Here is an 18,957-nt window from a genome sequence, read left to right as displayed (position 1 = left end):
ATGTCGACTCAGCCTGCAATGGCAGTGTGTGGGTGTTAAGGTGCAGGGCCCCTAAGGGTGGCACAATAGGTGCTGCTGCCTTTCAAGGCCTTCCCTTGTCAAAGTGCCGCTTGGTACTTAACAAGGGGCTTATCAGAGGCCAGAGATGTGCCAATTGGGGGTACAAATGTACAATTTGGGGGAAGAACACAGGCACTGGAAACCCGATTAGCAGGGACCCAGCGCACCTCACATCCAGGTGCATCAAATGTCAAGCACAAATTGGGGGGGGGGGGCGGTTACCATTCCAAAAGGGGCACTTTCCTACATTTAACATCAACAAGTAGAGTTGGAGAGACTCATACACTGTATTCCCATTACCGCTACATAGTGTTCCTTAACAGCTAAGTGGTAATGAGGACACATCTAAAGTTTGCATCTATGTCGTCAGATTTCAATGTAAATCCAAAAATTACATTTCTGAAACCACCTTGTCCAGCAGAAAGATTTCTCCACACATTAGATAGCAGGATATTTCTTAACTTTTTATTTAGATATACCAGGGAATATATGGCAACCCAAGCAATTATTTGTGAATTATGGTGCCTTCAGAATAGATCTGGATTCTTCCAGTCATTCTCTATTTGGATAGTAGCTTGCATCCTATCATGCTATGAAAAACAAATTAAACGATCAGGAAAACTAAAAGGTCCCCAATGTAGGAAATGCGGCTACTGCTAATTTTTTAAGACATATTCAGGTTGCAGAGATTTGTAAAACAGCCACCTGGAGGTATACAGTCACTTCTACATCGCACTTTTGACTCAATTCACATCCTAGAACAGATGCCCAAGTGGGATAGGCCTTTATGAGGAATATTTCTGCATAGTTTTCATTGACTAACCTTTTTTCTCCTTGTCACCATTATAGAGATAGGCTTGGTATTCTGTTCACTGCTTATGATGAATAAGATCTCCTAAAGGAGAAGGGACTGTTCTGTACCTGTAATCCTTGTTCTTTTTTTAGGGAAATCTTAATTGAAATAATAGGCCACCCACTCTCCTCCCAGGAAGAAGGGACAGAGAAAGTTATTGTTCCTCTATATTAGTATATCAGGCCTCATCTGTAATACAAGACTGATCCAAATGCCACAGAGAGCATGATGAGACTCGGATGATACCCTGTTCTGAAGTGGAGTAACAGACTGAGTAGCACGGAGTCACTTAGCAGCGCTTGGGAGTCATTTCAGAAAGTTTCTTGGAACCATCTGAAGAATGGAAAGAGCATTCATAATTTGAGAAAACTGCCAGAAAATGTATCCAGCAGAAATGAAACTACATTTCAAAGACAGCACAGAAACACATACTTCAGGAAATAAATATTAAAACTCTTGGAGGACTCCCATTTTCTAGCACTAGTAGTAACTTCAAAAAGCAAGAAGGCAGAAGAAAAGAAAAGATATGTATTGTTTTATCCTGCTGTGGGGGAATATTCATTCAGCTTTTATTTTAACTGAACTGAGTTTATTTATTCATTTCAAGAATGCACTGTCACCAGAATAGCATTACTGTGATCTACGAGAGAATTAGTATTGTCCCAATGATACTCGTTTGTGGTAAAAAAAAAAAAAAAAGATAAGAAAAATTGGATAGATTGTATTCAAGTTTATCTGTATTCTTTGTTTCTGTAACCTTTACAAAAGTTGAAGGGTGCTGTGCCAACCTTCTAGAATGACAGCAACTCAACATGTTATTGCTCTACCTAGCGGAGATGAATTCTGACTTGACGTTTGATGCTGAAATAGAGTTCCAGTTTTCTTCTCAGGCCTCGCACATTCTTAGCAGTTGAAAAATATCAGTAAAAGGATAGGTTAGTAGCTAATGACTTAATAGGTAACTTTAAAAAAAATTAAACAGTATGGCCTAACAAATCATTACATTTTTCACACATTAACTAACCTCATACTGTGGGTGCCCTGCACATATCAGAAGCAGCTCAAGTGTTCGCAAGTCTCCCAACCCTTGATTCGGGGTTGAAACAATTTTTTCAAGAAAGGTTTCACACAGTTCGGTGAAAATACGGCAGTAATTCAGAACCCTAGTTAAAAGTAAAAAATAAATGGAATCAGGGCTTTCAGAAACATGGTAATGATCAAATGAATGTAAACATAGGCTGACCAGGCCTTATTAGAAATCTAAGGACTTCACTTGCTAGTGAACACATACGTAGTTATTCCATAAAAAAACAAAAAAAAAAAAAAAACATGACTATCACAAGTACCAACATCTAAAGCATGTCTACATACAAGACAAATGGATCATACAAAATAGATATCACTGTATATATTCATTGCTATGAATGTTCATCAGAGTACGCAACTTCCACTTTGCACACATTCCACATACTGACATATTTCTTCATAAATCATATTAAGATCTTGCAGGACAGATCGGTGTTAACTAAAGGTAATACATTTGGATCACAGTAGCCATGGTGGCATTCAATACTTTTGATAAAAAGACAGATTATTAAGTCTTATTCTGGGGAAAATAAAACCCAAAATTAATTCCGGGAAATCCGTGGTCACTTGTGTGTGAAATCACTATTTGTGATGTGCGTCCAAATGTTTTATCCTCTTCCCATCCAGGTACGGTTCAACCTCGCCTGCGTTCCTGTTCCTAAACCTGGGTTAAATACTTTCAATCTTTAAAACGAGACCCTTCAGATTGGGTGTTGTCTGCTACTTCTGTTTTGGACCAGATCCGAAGGGTCTTGTTTTAAAGATTGAAAGAATTTAACCCAGGTGTGAGAAAGTGGCTCTGTATATACTGTTCCCAAATAGGTACAGGGTGTACAGAGTCCACAGTCCCCAGAGGTTTGGCAGAGGCTAAAGTTAGATATAACCTTACTCTCTAAAGTGGTAGCTTGGTCGAGCACTAAGGCAGTATCAGAGGACAGTGTAAAGCATTTGTTGTACACACTCAGTCAGCAAATGGTCTGACACACTCAATAACTGAACTCTAGGCCAATGGCTTATATATAAAAAAATATATGCTTGTTTTATTTTAGAACCAACAATAGGTATTAAAATATACTTTCTCAGAATGAGATGCTTTATATAAATACTTTTGCAATATGCAATTGACTTTTGTAAACAGTTACAAGTGGTTGCAATAGGCAACACAATTTTAAACAATAATGCATTGAGTTCAATGGAAGTTTCAAGTTATTTGCAACAGATTACTTTTAGGATTACTTTTGGAATTCCAGGACTAGATCCTAGATTCAGTCCTGGGTCAGTACTTAGAATAAAGTGATAAAAGTCGACTTAATTACTGTGATGATTTTTAGACAATATTCTGCTATTTTAAAAGTTGATACAAAATATTTCATAGAAAACAGTCAATGATTCCCTATGGAAGAAAATTCAAGTTGCAGGTATAGTATGTTCTCGTTACTTTTGTAATCCAGTACTGGGTACCTAGACTCAGTACTGGGACCTTTATCCAAAACAGGTAAGCATTTACGTTTTCAGAAGTTATACGATTTTTAAAGAATATTTAAAGTTTGCAAAAATTGACACTTAGAAGAAATTTCACAGAAAAACAGTCAATGATTTCCTATGGGAGAAAATTGGGTTACTGGTAAGTACAGTTGTAAGTATTTTTCAGAGTCCGTGCTGGGCACCAAGATCCAGCACTGGGAGCTCACCTAAGAGCAGGTGAGTATTTTCCTTTTCGTTACTCGGCTGATTTTTAGTGAATATTTTAAGATTTGAAAAGTCCACACTTAGTAGAAATTTCAGGAAAAAGCCAGTCAATGTTACCCTATGAAGAAAATTGAATATGCTACTTACCAGTATGCATCTGTTCTTGGCATGTAGGGCTGCTGACATTCATATCTGTGCATAGATCGCCGCCTAGTCCGGATGATTGCACATTGTTGTCCTGGAAGAGTCTTCGAAGTAACACGAGATAGGTGACTCCTCCCCAAGACCACAGTGCGCATGGGCATCCTCTCCATCCTTAGATTGTTTTTCGCCATTGTGGCAGTGATGGAGTAGATACAGTAAGTGATGACCATGCTATACAGTAATTCTGAGTGCTGCCGCCGCTACAGGCGCCGGGGAGGAGGGTGGGCGATATGAATGTCAGCAGCCCTACATGCCAAGAACAGATGCATACTGGTAAGTAGCATATTCAGTTCGAGGCATGTGGGCTGCTGAATTCATATCTGTGCATAGAATACATAGCAGTACCTCCGTTAGCGGCGGCTACCCGTGCCAGCTGCAGCAGTCTAAAAAAGAGTTTTGAGAACAGCCTGTCCTACAGCTGCCTGCTGTTTTGAGTGTACATCTACACAGTAGTGTTTGGTAAATGTATGTATAGTGGACCATGTGGCTGCTCTACATATTTCCTGTAAAGGGATGTTTCCTAGGAAAGCCATGGACGCCCCTAACTTTCGTGTTGAGTGGGCTCGTGGGGGAATCGTTAATGTGCGTTTAGCTTTTTGATAGCAAATTTGAATACATTTAACGATCCATCTGGCTATACCTGCTTTGGAAATGGCGTTGCCCTGGTGTTGTGGAGAAAAGGCAACGAAAAGTTGTTTTGTTTTCCTAAAGTCCTTAGTTCTGGCTATATAGTACATGAGGGCCCTCTTTACATCTAGTGTATGGAGCATTCTCTCTGCGACATTCTGTGGATTTTGAAAGAAAACAGGCAGTTCAATAGTTTGATTCATGTGGAACTGCGATATCACTTTGGGCATGAATTTGGGGTTGGTACGTAGTACAACCCTGTTTGTGTGAACCTGTATGAATGGCTCTTGAATGGTTAGTGCCTGGAGTTCACTAACTCTTCTTAACGAAGTGATTGCCACTAGGAAGGCTACTTTCCAGGTGAGGAATTGAATCTCAGATGAATGGAGAGGTTCAAAGGGTGGACCCATTAATCTGGTGAGGACCAAATTGAGGTTCCACACCGGTGGGTGTCTTGGGGGGGATTACTCGTTTGAGTCCCTCCAAGAAGGCTTTGATGGCAGGCACTCTGAATAAAGAGAGGTGCTGCCTGTTTTGGAGATAGGCCGCTATCGCGGTTAAATGGATACGTATTGAGTTGTATGCCAGATTGCATCGGTATAGGTGTAGGAGGTAACAGATGATGTTTTGAATGGATGCGTCCAGCGGGTTAATGTCATTGTTGTTGCAGTAAATGACAAACCTCTTCCATTTAGCCGCATAGCAAGCTCTGGTAGTGGGTCTCCTGGCCTCCTTGATGATCTCCATACAGTCAGGTGGCAGGTTTAGGTAGCCAAACTCTAGGACTTCAGGAGCCAGATTGCCAGGTTCAGCTGCTGCGGATCTGGGTGCTGAATTTCGCCGTGGTTCTGCGTTAAAAGTGCGGGTTTGATCCGCAGCCTTTGATGCGGCACCACGGAAAGTTCTAGAAAGGTGGTGTACCATGGTTGGCGCGCCCATGTGGGAGCAACTAGGATGAGTGTCAGTGAGTGTTGTCGCAGTTTGCGTGCCACCAGCGGTATTAATGGCGCTGGGGGAAAAGCGTACGCACATCTGCCGGACCAGTTCATCCATATCGCATTGCCCTGTGACTGTGGATGTGGGAACCTGGCGGCAAATCTTTGGCATTTTGCTTTTTCGTTTGTGGCGAATAGGTCTATCTCTGGATGACCCCACTGTTGGAAGTACGGTTGGAGAACTGACGGATGTAGCTCCCACTCAGTCAGTCAGTCAGTCAAAACCACTTTATTCGATTACTTAAAATCATAAAAGTATACTACACAAATAAATACATAAAATCATGCGATTCACAAATCTACAGTTAAAAACAAGTCCTAATAAAAATTCATAAAAGACCATAAACAACGTGCAATCAATAATACAGAATCAAATTCCATATATCAGATAGGCTCCACATCCTGTATAGGTTTTAGTCTCACCCTCCTTTCTCTAACAGCTGCCACCAGAAAACTAGCGACACAGAACATAATTAATGGACAATCAAGCATGCTTAGGAACAATAAAGCTGGTTTATACTGAGTAAAATTCCTACTCTTTAGCAAGGGAATAATAAACCTCTTCCTGGCATGTTTGAAAAAGGGGCAGAATAACATAAAGTGCGTAGTGTCTTGTGGAGAAATATCATCGCACTTGCAAGGTGCAACATTTTCAGGCTTATGCCAGCCAGCCACATCCCAAAGTACAAGGTGTAATTGGTTGAACCGGAATTTGGACAACAACCATTTGTGAAAGGGATGGGTTACCACTGTAAGATATAAAGACAACCCTGAGGATTGAGATACCAGGACGTGTCCCCTGACGGAAGGTTTACGTAGTTCAACTTCTTCCCGCTCGGCCTCCCTTAACTTCGTGAAATTGGATTTTACCCAGTCAAGATCTGCCTTACAGAGAGTGTCAGGGCTAGAAAAAATTTCCGGTCTCCCAATGTAGGCAGATAACCTCTCGATATTTGACAGCCATGGAATTTTATTCATGTTGTCAAGTCGAGTACAGTCCTTTAGTATTTTATGGTTTAGAGTAAGTTTCGGGTTTAGCCAAATTTTAATCCATAGCAATAATGGGGCTAATTTAATCATGTCTGCTATGTATCCTAACCCGAGTTCCAAATGGACTGAGAAAGAAGCAGTAGATTGTGGGAGGCCGAGGAGGGTGCGAAGAAATTTATTTTCTTCCGTTTGGATCGCATCGTGTTTAATGTAACCCCAGATTGGCGCCCCGTACCTTACAATGGAAACTGTTTTGGCTTTGTAAATTGTTAGTATTGCCTCTGTCGGTTTACCCCCCAGCCTTTTTGCAAAGCCAAGTACAGCCGCAGTTGAGATTTTTATTGAGTTTATCTTTATAGAGAGCTGGGGGGACCATGAGCCCTTGTCGTCAAAGACTACTCCCAAGTAGGTGAAAGTCTTTACTCTTGAGATTACGGCTCCCCTACAATAAAAAGGCTTTACCTTATTTTTCGCAAGGCCTAACGACATAGCGTGAGATTTGCCGTTATTAACCACCAAGTCCAGGCTATGCATAAAGTCCCCGAACGAGTCCAGCAATCTTTGCAGCGCCAGGGGAGTCCTAGCCAGCAGGACAGCATCGTCCGCGTATAGGAGGACCGGTATCGGGGTACCTCCCATGCGCGGGATGTCCTGCGTTGCGGCCAGCAGATTTTGTTCCAGGGAGTTTATGTATAGGGTGAACAGCATGGGCGCAAGAATGCATCCCTGTCGTACCCCTCTACTAGACTTAAAGCTGGCCGTACACTTCCCATCCGTCGTCATCCTTATCGATGCATTCAAATCTTGGTGGAGCTCTGAAAGGAAATACACAAGTGGGGGGTCGAGTCCCAAATCCAAAAGCATTGTCCACAGCTTTGACCTATTAACAAGATCAAAGGCCGTGGACAAATCCATAAAGCCCAAGTAAAAAGAGCCCCCGGCCACCCTAGTATATTTATCTATTACTAATAGGAGGTTCAGACATTGATCCTCCGTGCTCCGGCCAGCTCTGAAGCCATATTGAGCATCGGACAAGATGTTATTGTCCGAGGCCCAATTGGTTATCCTAGCAAGTATGACTTTCCCCAGGATTTTTATAGAGGAGTCTATCAAGGATATGGGCCTATAGCACTTAGGGTCTGCCCTTTGGCCTTTCTTGAACACCGGTATTATGGTAGAATGGGACCAGGATTTAGGAAAACCTGCGATAACCGAGGAGTTAAATACATTGGTTAATATATTGGCCCAAAAAACCGGATTTGCCTTATACAGGTCGGTAGGGACCCCATCCGGTCCGGGAGCCTTCTTACCCGCAGAGTCTTCAATTGCTTTTAAAACTTCAGTTAAATAAAAATTAACTGGAATTAAAGTAGAAGCCGAATCTTGCCTGTTTATGGGTTCTAAATCTAAGTCGCTACCATATATAATTTTAAAGTGGCTTAACCAGTCCTTCTCTGTTATATTAGTATCCAACACTCCATTTTTAACATCAGAGAATAAAGGAGTGTTGATAATAGACCAAAATTTCGCACTGTCTTTTAGAGTTGCCTTGTCCATAAGATCGGCCCAGGCGTTAAGTTTAATTTCTTTTTTCCGGACCAACAGTGCTTCTTTATAGTCGCTCCTTAACTGCGACACTAAAATTTTATTCCTCGGGCTGGCCTGAAGTGCAATTTTAAGATTGTTATGAGCTTTAGTGCAGTTATGGTCAAACCAGCCGGAGACTACTTTAGTTTGTACTGGTCTACTTTTACTAGTTAGGTCCTTTGACACTAGGAAACATACGGCTTCAAACGAGGAGATTACTTCCTTCCCTGTAGAAAGTTGGTCCCCACAGATTTCCAAGTCTAGGGCCGCCTCTAGCTTTATTGAGTTAAAAAAATCCTCTGGAACTACCTTAGACCAATTTAACCTTCTACCCTGATCCTTTGCCCTAAGATTATTGTCCAACATGGGTGAGGCAAGGGAATTTAAGAGAGAGAGGCCATCTAACATTTCGATTACCACCGGATTGTGGTCACTAAAAATAGATGGAATCGCGTTATAAAAACATACAAATTGTAAAAGTCCAGATGAAAGAAATATGTAGTCAATAATGGTGTTACTGTCCCTTCCAATAAAGGTGGGCACCCGTACGGTTTGTTCGTGGAAGCCTGGTTGATACAGCTGGTTTTCAATAAGAAGATTTTCCAGAGCTTCGCCCTTACTTGAGTGCTCAAAATGTTGGGGTGATGTCAGATCAGGTCCATCAATATCAGTTAAACAACAGTTATGACTACATAAATGTACGTTAAAATCACCAAGCAAAATATAATAACAAAAAGTGGTTTGCTTCAAAGAATACATTTTTAAAAAATTCGCCAACCATAGCAAGTGTTCATTCGGCACGACCTCTTGTTGAGAATTATAACAATTTATCAGTAACAACTTCCTATCATTGGGGAGTTTAAATTCCAGAATAAGAAAGTTGTTACATGTACAAGTTATCCTGCTAACGGTTCCTTTTAATTTCACCGAGAGCAAAACCACTAAGCCTCCTGAGGCCCTTCCGGAAACTGATTTAGAAGCTGGAACAAAGTGAGAAGTAAAACCATCTAGCCAAAAATTACTTTCTGTTTCCCAGGTCTCTTGAAATGCCAAGATATCAAAGTCCTTCAAGAAGCTTAACCAAAATAAATTATCACTCTTAGCACGTAAACCGGCAATGTTCCATGTTAATAGTTTGATCAAGTTTTTGGGTGAACCCCCCTTGCGGTCATCGGCAGGCAGATGACTCTCTGTAGGTAATGCGGGGGGCTGATCCTCTATGTGAAGAGCCTTAACCGAGGATGACTCGTCCCCCCCCCGTATACCAACCTCCTGTCAGTCGCACATATCTAACAGGGAGAGTGCCTCAAAGCGATTAGATGTGGGTATATTTAGCCCACCCATAACCTGGTGGGGAGCACCTGCCCCCTGGTGAAAAAGAGGCAGCGAATTTGATGCTGGGATGAAGTTTCTCTGTCTAATCAGATGGAAACTATCTCTCCGTGGAAATTGAGAGTAGAAGAATCCAAGGGGGCGTACTTGAATACTATTAATATCTAATGGCAGTGAAGCTGCTCTCAGTAAAACAGTAGCCACAAGTTGTGTGTGTTTAAAATTGACTATAACACAATCTCCATTTGATGTTTTTTTGGAAGGCCCAATCCAGTTTACCCTGCGAGTACTTAAGATATCGTTCGCCATGTTAAAAGGGAACCCACACTTCCTATGTAACCACGACACTGTCTTTTGCTTAAGTGAGTCGTGCGATTCCTCTTGCAAGGGAACTGCCAACCAATCCTGGGGAGGGACATTGGCTAAGATCACAACGTAGGGAGAGCAAGCCGGGGGGAGGTTAATAGATCTAACTTTCGTTACCGCCTCACCTTTAGACACTGAAACCCGCTCCTTTTCTATTGGGCAAGCTGTGTTTGAGGCTATAGTAATCATAGGTGATGATGGCGTGACACTAGCATTAAAGCTAACGGGCTGAGAAGAAGTTTGTGGGTTTTCTACTCTACCCAGATTGACGTGCCCAGCTACACACTGCCCCTTCTTTTTGTTACAGTCAACCCAATCAAGATGTTTTGTTAATAATCCTCCCAACCTTTTTACCTCGTCAGCGACCATATCGAGTTTCCTTACCAGAGGTTGAAAAAGTAGATCTAGCTTTGTATCGAGTAAAACCTCAAAGGAGCTGAACAATTTTGAAAAATGGTCAGGGAGTAAAGTAGTTGTTGCACCAGGACTGCTGTTTAAAGGCTCGTCTGGCACGATATGAGATTTTTCTCCAATGTTCTCCCTTTTTTTCCCTTTGGTAGAAGCCCCCCCCTTATTCCTTTGTTTCCTTCTGCAGGTCCTAACTGGTCTGGGAACATATGTATCCTCAACTGTCTCATCACTTGCAGAGTTCACATCCAAATCCTGATCTACAGGGCCCTTGTGAACCTGGGCAGTGGCCGTAATCATAGCGCTTGCTTGAATAAGGGGAGGGGAAACACAAACAACTTTGTCCGAAAGCGAACTCTCATTAGTTAAAGGATTTTGGGGGCTCACCTGGAGGCAATCCTTCCCCAGGGAAGCCCGTCGGTCACTGTTAATTTTATTGACCTTTTTAACTAAATAGTTATCAAGAGGGCCGGTCCCCGTTAGCCCTGGATCCCTTAAGCTTTTAGGCATGGTCAAGGCAAACAAAAAGACAAAAGACAATAACCAGGGCAATTAACACCAGTTAATAGTTCGACTGTACAGTCAACCCTTTGACGAAATTACCAGCTTGGAAGTCTTCAGTGTTCTGTGGCTGCTTAGGTCGACATACAGGGTAGGGCCCAGCCCAGCCTCGGACAGTCCCGGACTGTCACAGACTGTCCGCCCTTTGTCCGGGCTTCGTCCGGCGGCGTCCGTGCGCGTCCGCTGCGCGTCAGCGGCGAGGCGCTTTAAAGGCGCCTGGCAGGATGGCAAATTGCAACCAGGTGAGGGCGATGGCAGCAGGCCCCCTGGGAACTGTAGTCCTCCAAACGATCCTCGCGGCAAATCAGGCGAAGCGGCTCCCGCGACAGCGGGAGCGGCGAGGCGCTTTAAAGGCGCCTGGCAGGATGGCAAATTGCAACCAGGTGAGGGCGATGGCAGCAGGCCCCCTGGGAACTGTAGTCCTCCAAACGATCCTCGCGGCAAATCAGGCGAAGCGGCTCCCGCGACAGCGGGAGCGGCGAGGCGCTTTAAAGGCGCCTGGCAGGATGGCAAATTGCAACCAGGTGAGGGCGATGGCAGCAGGCCCCCTGGGAACTGTAGTCCTCCAAACGATCCTCGCGGCAAATCAGGCGAAGCGGCTCCCGCGACAGCGGGAGCGGCGAGGCGCTTTAAAGGCGCCTGGCAGGATGGCAAATTGCAACCAGGTGAGGGCGATGGCAGCAGGCCCCCTGGGAACTGTAGTCCTCCAAACGATCCTCGCGGCAAATCAGGCGAAGCGGCTCCCGCGACAGCGGGAGCGGCGAGGCGCTTTAAAGGCGCCTGGCAGGATGGCAAATTGCAACCAGGTGAGGGCGATGGCAGCAGGCCCCCTGGGAACTGTAGTCCTCCAAACGATCCTCGCGGCAAATCAGGCGAAGCGGCTCCCGCGACAGCGGGAGCGGCGAGGCGCTTTAAAGGCGCCTGGCAGGATGGCAAATTGCAACCAGGTGAGGGCGATGGCAGCAGGCCCCCTGGGAACTGTAGTCCTCCAAACGATCCTCGCGGCAAATCAGGCGAAGCGGCTCCCCCTCGTGCATCTGGCAGCTGTGTCTGCTGAGCAGATCCGCCATCTGGTTGTCCTTGCCGGGGAGGTGTTCCGCCATGAGGATTATGTTCCTCTGAATGGCCCACTTCCACATGCTCTGAGCCAGATGAGACAACTGTGGAGAGTGTGTTCCTCCCTGCTTCTGTATGTAGTACATGGCAGTCATGTTGTCCGTCCGGAACAACACGACTTTGTTGCACAAGTGTACTTTGAATGCCTTCATGGCTAGGAAGATTGCCATCAGTTCCAGAACGTTGATGTGCATCTTCTTTTGTTGCGTTGTCCATAGTCCCTACACTGTGTAAGTGAGTACATGAGCTCCCCAACCCTGGAGAGAGGCGTCCGCTGTCAGTATTATTTGTGGCACAGGCTCTTGGAACGGTCGGCCCTTGCAAAGGTTTTGTGGATTCCACCAATGCAGAGAGTTGTATGCCCGACCGCTCACCAACACTAGGTCTTTTAATTGCCCGTGAGCCTGATTCCATTGACGTGCCAAGCACTCCTGAAGCGGGCGCATATGTAGTCTCGCGTGCGGGACTATGAAAATGCAGGAGGCCATCATGCCTATAAACTGCATGAACACTCGCGCAGGAAGGGAGTGTTGAGGTTTGAACTTTGAGATCAGCAGTTGCATGCTGTTGATCCTCACTAAATTTGGCTGAGCTGTGGCTGCCAAAGTGTTTATGGTCGCGCCCAGGTACTGTCGTACGTGTGCAGGTTGAAGATGTGATTTTGGGTAATTTAGTGAGAATCCCAGACTGTGAAGAAGGTGAATGGTGAGGGACATGTGGCTGGCACATTGCTGGGCTGACTTTGCCTGAACAAGCCAGTCGTCCAGGTAAGGGAAGACGTGAATGTGTTGTCTCCGTAGATGTGCAGCCACCGTTGCTAGGCACTTGGTAAAGACCCTGGGTGCTGTTGTTACTCCGAAGGGGAGAACTTTGAATTGATAGTGATGTCCCTGAATAGTGAACCTGAGATATTTCCTGTGTGATGGGTGTATGGGTATGTGGAAATACGCATCTTTTAGGTCCAGTGTGGCTAGGAAGTCTCCCTGACTGAGTAGCGGGAGAACCTGCTGTAGGGTGAGCAAATGAAAAATGCTCTGAGAGAATGTATTGGTTGAGGGGTCTCAGGTCTAGTATAGGTCTGAGCGACCCGTCCTTTTTTGGGATTAAGAAGTACAGAGAGTACACCCCTGTCCCCTGCTGGGTGACTGGCACGACCTCTATTGCGCCTTTTTGCAGCATACTTAGCACTTCCTGCTGCAATAATGCCAAGTGCTCTACGGACATAGGACGGTGCTTTGGCGGTATGTTGGGTGGAGTGGACGTTAATTCGAGACAGTAACCGTGCTGGATAATGTCCCTAACCCACCTGTCTGTGGTGATGGTCTTCCACGCTGACAGGAACTGTTGTAGTCTGCCCCCGACAGGTGTTATGTGGTCGGGGGGCAGGGAGAGGGCGTCACTGTTTGTTTTTGGGGGAGGACCTGGTGTTGCCGTAACCACGTCCTCTGCCCTTGGTGCTGGAGCCACGATATCCACCTCTGTTGATTTTATCATAGGTACTTTGTGTCCCCCCTTTAGTGTACTGCTGCTGTGACCCCTGACCTCTAGCTGCTCCTCTATTCCCTGGGCGATGAAAGGAGCCACTACGAAACTGCTGCGTCTGCAGAGCCCCCATTGATTTCGCAGTGTCAGTGTCTTTTTTTAATGTTCGAGGGTAGTGTCAACTTCAGGGCCGGTTGATTTAAGATATTGTTCTGAATCTCCAGCTTGAAGCCTGAGATTCTCAACCATGCATGCCTTCTCAACATGACGCTTGTGTTGATTACCCTCGCCGCTGTGTCGGCTGCATCCAGTGCGCACTTGATGGATGCATTGGTAAGGAGTTGTCCCTCTAATGAGGAGCTCCGCTGCCTCTTTATATTCATCTGGCAAATGTTGGAGTAGTGATTCTAGTGTGTCGTAGTGGTACCTATCATTACGGGCCAGAAGTGCCTGTGTGTTGGCAATGCGCCAGATGTTCGCTGCTTGCGCTGCAATCCGTTTGTCTGATGTCTCCAGCACTTTGGACTCCTTGTCTGGGGGAGGAGCATCACCTGTTTGTGAGTGGGCTCTTTTGCGAGCATTAGCAACCACCATGGAGTCCAAAGGTAACTGACCCCTAATGTACATAGGGTCTCCGGGTGCAGGCTTGTATTTTTTTTCCAATCCTGGGGTTTAGCACCCGTGCCCTGGTTGTTTCTTTAAAAATGTCTTTTGCGGGGAGGAGCCAAGATGGCGACCGGAGCAGACGCTTGAGCGCCCGGCTCCGCCGGCCCTTGGCCTCGGACTATCATCCTGATTCCTATCCTCGCCGATTTTCGAGGTGCAACGTGCGCGACGACGCGCTGACCGCGCCGCCGCTTTCCCGGAGTCTGAGCCCGCCCGGATGCCGGAGTTCTTGGTGCCTTTGTTCTCCGCGCTGGACCCCTGCTCTATTGTGGCCTTGGCCGGCCCCCTGGAAGCTCCGCAGTCACTGGACCCCCGGCGCAAATCTGAGCCCCGCGGCCCCGATCCCGCCTCACACCACGGATTGTCGCCAGATGAGCCGGGGGAGAGACGCCCGGACACCTCCTTCACCTTTCACCTGACGGGCTGGAGCTATAGGGTAAGCCCCGGTGTTGCGGGTCTCCTGCTTCGCTCTGTGGCCCGCGCTGTGGAAGGCTGCGGACCCCCTTCTTCTATTGCCTAGTCGGCTGCAAAGAGAGTCCGAGGGAGGGGAAGCGACTGTTGGCTTTCACCTGTTGCGGCGCAGACCTGCGTGGAATTGCCTCCTTGTTACGACCCCCCCCCTGGCCACTGTACCGTTCAGCGGTAAAACATGGCGTTGATTGCCTGCTCGCTGCTGGGGGGCGATGCTCCGGTCTCGCCCGCTGCCCGCTTCGCCCTCCCTCTACCAGACTCCAGCTCCACAGTGCCGTCCCGGATTGCTGCCGATGTGGGGGCGCAGCTTCCGCTGACATGCGGCTCCGTTCTGGCTGCCCTGCGGGACCTTCGTCTGCAATTGTGTGTTGGCTTGCAAACGCTGAGTGAGCGGTTCGACTCCATACTGTCGGCTGCGGGTCGTGAGCGCCCCGTTTGTTCTCAACAAGACGTGGGTCTGCCAGTGCTTCTGTCCTCTTGCGGGGACGCAACGACTGTGTATAACCGTGCTACACTGGTGTCTGCATCTGGCTTTCCCGGCACCCAGGATCAATCGATCTCCTGCTCAATTGTGGACACTTTGTTTCCCCGTTCATTGCTGCCTGCTTTGTTGTTGCCTGCCTCACCGCGTCCGCAAGAGTATCCAGCTGAGCGACACCTGACGTCCTCGAGGAACCGTTCACGGTGGCCTACGGCTTCTTTTATGTGGAACTCCTGTACTTTACAGGCCAGGTCTGGATTTTATATGGTGCACAAGGGGACCTCAATAGATGATCGGCGGCCATTTTGTGACTCTACTTCTCCATCTTCTCCCAAGCGGCCATATTGTCTTTGTCTGCACGGGCTGCGGGGCCTTCATGTGGGGGCTAGTCTAATCTTACGCCCGCGATCGGGCCAGGGCTAGATTGATTTCTATCACCATGGTGTCACGGATGGGCTGGACTGGGACTGGAACTGTCTGCATATGTTGTGCGCACTCGTCGCGATTTGTCTGCCTTCATTTATATTGTTGTGACACGTTATCTTCACACGACCGCCTTTGGGTGTAGTGGGTTCTCAGTGTGTGGAGACGTAGTTGGCCGGTGGTTCCGGGCGCTCCGAGGTTACGTGAGCTCCTCCCCGCTTTCTTCTTTGTTTTCTTATTTTCCTTCCTTTATTCCTACTTTCTCTCTTGTCTATATTTCGGGTTCATTGGGCGACAGGCACTATGCCGGGGGGGGGGCAGGCCGTAGCCTCCGCATTGGTGTAGGGTGGGGGGGTAAATTACCTTTTCTTTTTAGTTCTATGGGCCTCTTTCTTCTATGTCTCTGCGCTATACTTGTTTCCGATTCGGGGTCCGGGTGTGGGGTGGATTGAGTGGGGGCGGCTCTGGAGGGGTGCGTATTTACTCATGTGACTATCCTGTTATATAACTGCATCGCCTCACTGTCTGAGATTTTCTATGGCCGTTTTAATGATGCTGCTGCTCTCCCGTGTGATGAAGCCATCTTGCGGACTCGAATCTCCTTGGTTCTATCCTCTACTGACTTTTTCCTCGATAAAATTATTTTGAAAACCTTAAAATTAACCTTTACTTCTCCTTCCCCTGGTGTCAAGAATCTCTCCAGTGTATAACTCCTGAATCGTTGCTAATCTTGACCATTGACGCACAGGGGTTGTAATGTATGTCTCAGTGCTTAACCGTTTTGTGGCCGGCCTGATGGTTGTAGGCCCGTATTTGTCCTTTTCATATGCACAAATAAAGGTTTTTAAAAAAAAAAAAGAAAAAAAAAAAAAGTCTTTTGCAGGTTTGAGAACTCCTTTTAACATGGGCAGAGTCTTGACAGTTCTTTCGAAAGAGGCGAAAGTGTCCACCAAGAAGTCTTCTTCGACAGTGTCAGAATGGAGTTCTACTCCATGATTGGCAGCAGCCCGTATGAGGGCATTAAAAGCAGCAGTGTCCTCTGTGGGAGATGTCTTTATGTTATAAAGCTGCGTGTCATGGGTATCTGGTGCGGTACCCTGGTCTGTGGGGTCATCCCATGCCTGATCTGGGTCTTGCAGGTGATCATCAGGATCGATATCCCCAGGGTAGGTGGTATCATCCCCTACATAGTCCTCTACTGCGTCTGCCTTCGAAGGCGTAGGAGAAAAGGACGGTGGATCCTGATGGAAGGGTTGAAAGTGTTCATGAAGCACTGGCTCTGACCCTGCCGGCAATTTGTGTTTGAGAGGAATTTTGTAGGAGTCCAATCCCCTCTCTGGCGTGATTTTCCGCTTGCGGAGCATCAACCTACCAGTGTTGGCGTCGATAAAATGTGGCTGTGAAGGCTCGAGATCTGTTTGTCCAGTGGCTGGGGACTGTGCCCGGAGGACACGTGTCCGAATCTTGAATAGTTTCGGCGCCGTGGGCGGCGGCAACCCAAACGTGATGTTGGTCGGCGCCGAGGGTGCTTTCGAAGCCTTGTGCGTGTTGGGGCCCGACGTAGAGTGGAGGGCTGCCCGTTCTCGGATGCGTTGCAACGATGCCGAGACCTGTTGCACGGTGAACGCAGATGGCTCTTTGCAACCGGTCGGCACCTTGGAGGTAGGCGTCGAAGCGGCACCCGATTTCTTTGCTGTCATGGGGTCATCGATCCGAAGGGAGGTATCGACGCTCGTTGGAGTCGATGACTTGGCAGGCGCCGCCGTCTTAGACGTCGACGTAGACGGGGTGGCCACCTTGACTTTGGTGGTTGGGGCCGATGTCTTCGGTGCCAGAGGCAGAGGCGCCTTGTGGGGACCGAGGGCCCTCTTTGGCTCGGCACCCGTATCCGCTGCGGTGAGCTCGGCACCGAAATCCCTTTTTGCGCGTTCGGAGCCGATGACCTTTGCCGGCATCGAAGGAGTGGAGGGCTTCGAGGCCTTCGAGCCGATCACAACCAGTTTCACTTTCTGTTTCGATGGAACTGGTGCGATGGATGGTTTCGGTTTCGCTGAAGGGAATCCAGTCGTCTTCAATAATAATGGCTCTTGCGAAATGTTTGAGGCCGGGCCTGAAGGCGGGGCCAAAGAACCGTGAGATTGATCTTGGGTAAGGCCCGAAGGCGATCCCTCGACCTGAGCCTCATGACGACTTATTTTTTCGGCCTCCGTATCGAAGGGTGGGCCTAGCTCCTCGCTGGAGCTATCTTCCTCGGCCCCAAAGGCCTCATCGTAGTCTTCTACCTCTACGACGACTACTTCTCTCTGAAAGTCGTGTTCAGAAGCGGGGCTGGAGTCTACGTCTTCCACGCTCTCGGCGTCCTCGTCTTCGGTGCTAAAGATGTTGGCCGGGTCAGGTGCCGATTGCTGTGCCTCCAATCTCGCTGCTCGTCTATTCCGGAGAGTCTTCTTCGAGTGGAATTGGGCACAGGCCATACATTTCGACTCATCGTGATCTGGTGAGAGACATTTGTTGCATACCGGGTGGACGTCGATGTGTGGGTATTTCGCGTGGCATAAAGGACACCTTTTGAATGGAGTCCTCGATTCCATCGTCGATCGAAGTTCGATGTTCGGACCAAGCGGATCCGAAAAGCTGGAAGAAGGTGCTAAAGCACTAAAGAAACTAGTCGATACCGAACGGGAACAGTACCGACGATAACTAAAGGCCTTTTGGCCTTAAACTGAATTTTCCTAACTTGAGCTAAGATAAGCACATCCGAACCCAATGGCGGAAAAAAACAATCTAAGGATGGAGAGGATGCCCATGCGCAATGTGGTCCAGGGGAGGAGTCACCTATCTCGTGATACTTCGAAGACTCTTCCAGGACAACAATGTGCAATCATCCGGACCCAACACTAGGCGGCGATCTATGCACAGATATGAATTCAGCAGCCCACATGCCTCGAACTGAGTTATCGGTCTAAAGGTAATTACTCGACTGGCAGAGTTGAGGTTCTGGGCAAAGACTCAGGGGTCCCCCAGGGTCAGGTAGGTACAGTTGGTTCACCCTCAGGGGCACTAGGGCGGCCAGGTGCAGAGAGAGTTAGGCCCAATGTTATCCTATGAGGGATAGGGGGGCCTTGGTTGGTGGCTGCTGACTAGCAGGCCACGCGGCTGTGGGAGCTGGGCTCCTGGTCACTTACTCAGGGCACGTGGGGAAGTAGATAGGTGTAGAGGTTGCACTGCCAGGGCCACTCGGGCAGCTGGGTGCAGGGTGCTTTTGAGCCTTCGGGCGCTGATTGATTTCAAAGGGAGAGCTCCAGTTTAGAAAAAGACTGCAAGCTCGGGGACAAGGATTCTTCAGGTGCCACTACCACTTCGAGAGGTAAGTTGGGTAGTTGGAGAATAGGTAGGTACCCCGGGATTGGACACAGAGGGCCGTGGGGCACCAGGTGCAGGGGTGCCTTTTGGTGTTGGAAAATCTTACCCACTGTTGATTGCGGATGGGGGAGCACCTTGTTCTGAGGCTGCAGGCTTCTTCAGGAGTGTCGAGGGAGGTCCTTGGGTGCCGGATTCGT

General features: G+C 47.5%; 1 protein-coding gene across 3 annotated transcripts in view; it reads right to left on the bottom strand.

The window, feature by feature from the left end:
* TNPO3 (transportin 3) overlaps positions 1-18,957 on the bottom strand; it is a 1,119,313-nt gene that overhangs the window by 776,917 nt on the left and 323,439 nt on the right. For all 3 annotated transcript variants that reach the window (XM_085653697.1, XM_085653695.1, XM_085653696.1), the window contains exon 7: positions 1,938-2,076. In XM_085653697.1, the coding sequence (XP_085509823.1) occupies positions 1,938-2,076 (139 nt within the window). The remainder of the gene's footprint in view (positions 1-1,937; positions 2,077-18,957) is intronic.

The sequence above is a fragment of the Triturus cristatus genome, chromosome 4_1 (genome assembly GCF_964204655.1).
Source record: "Triturus cristatus chromosome 4_1, aTriCri1.1, whole genome shotgun sequence".
Classification (NCBI taxonomy): Eukaryota; Metazoa; Chordata; class Amphibia; order Caudata; family Salamandridae; genus Triturus; species Triturus cristatus.
Note: the sequence above shows the minus strand (reverse complement) of the source record. Positions and strands in the feature narration are given on the sequence as shown.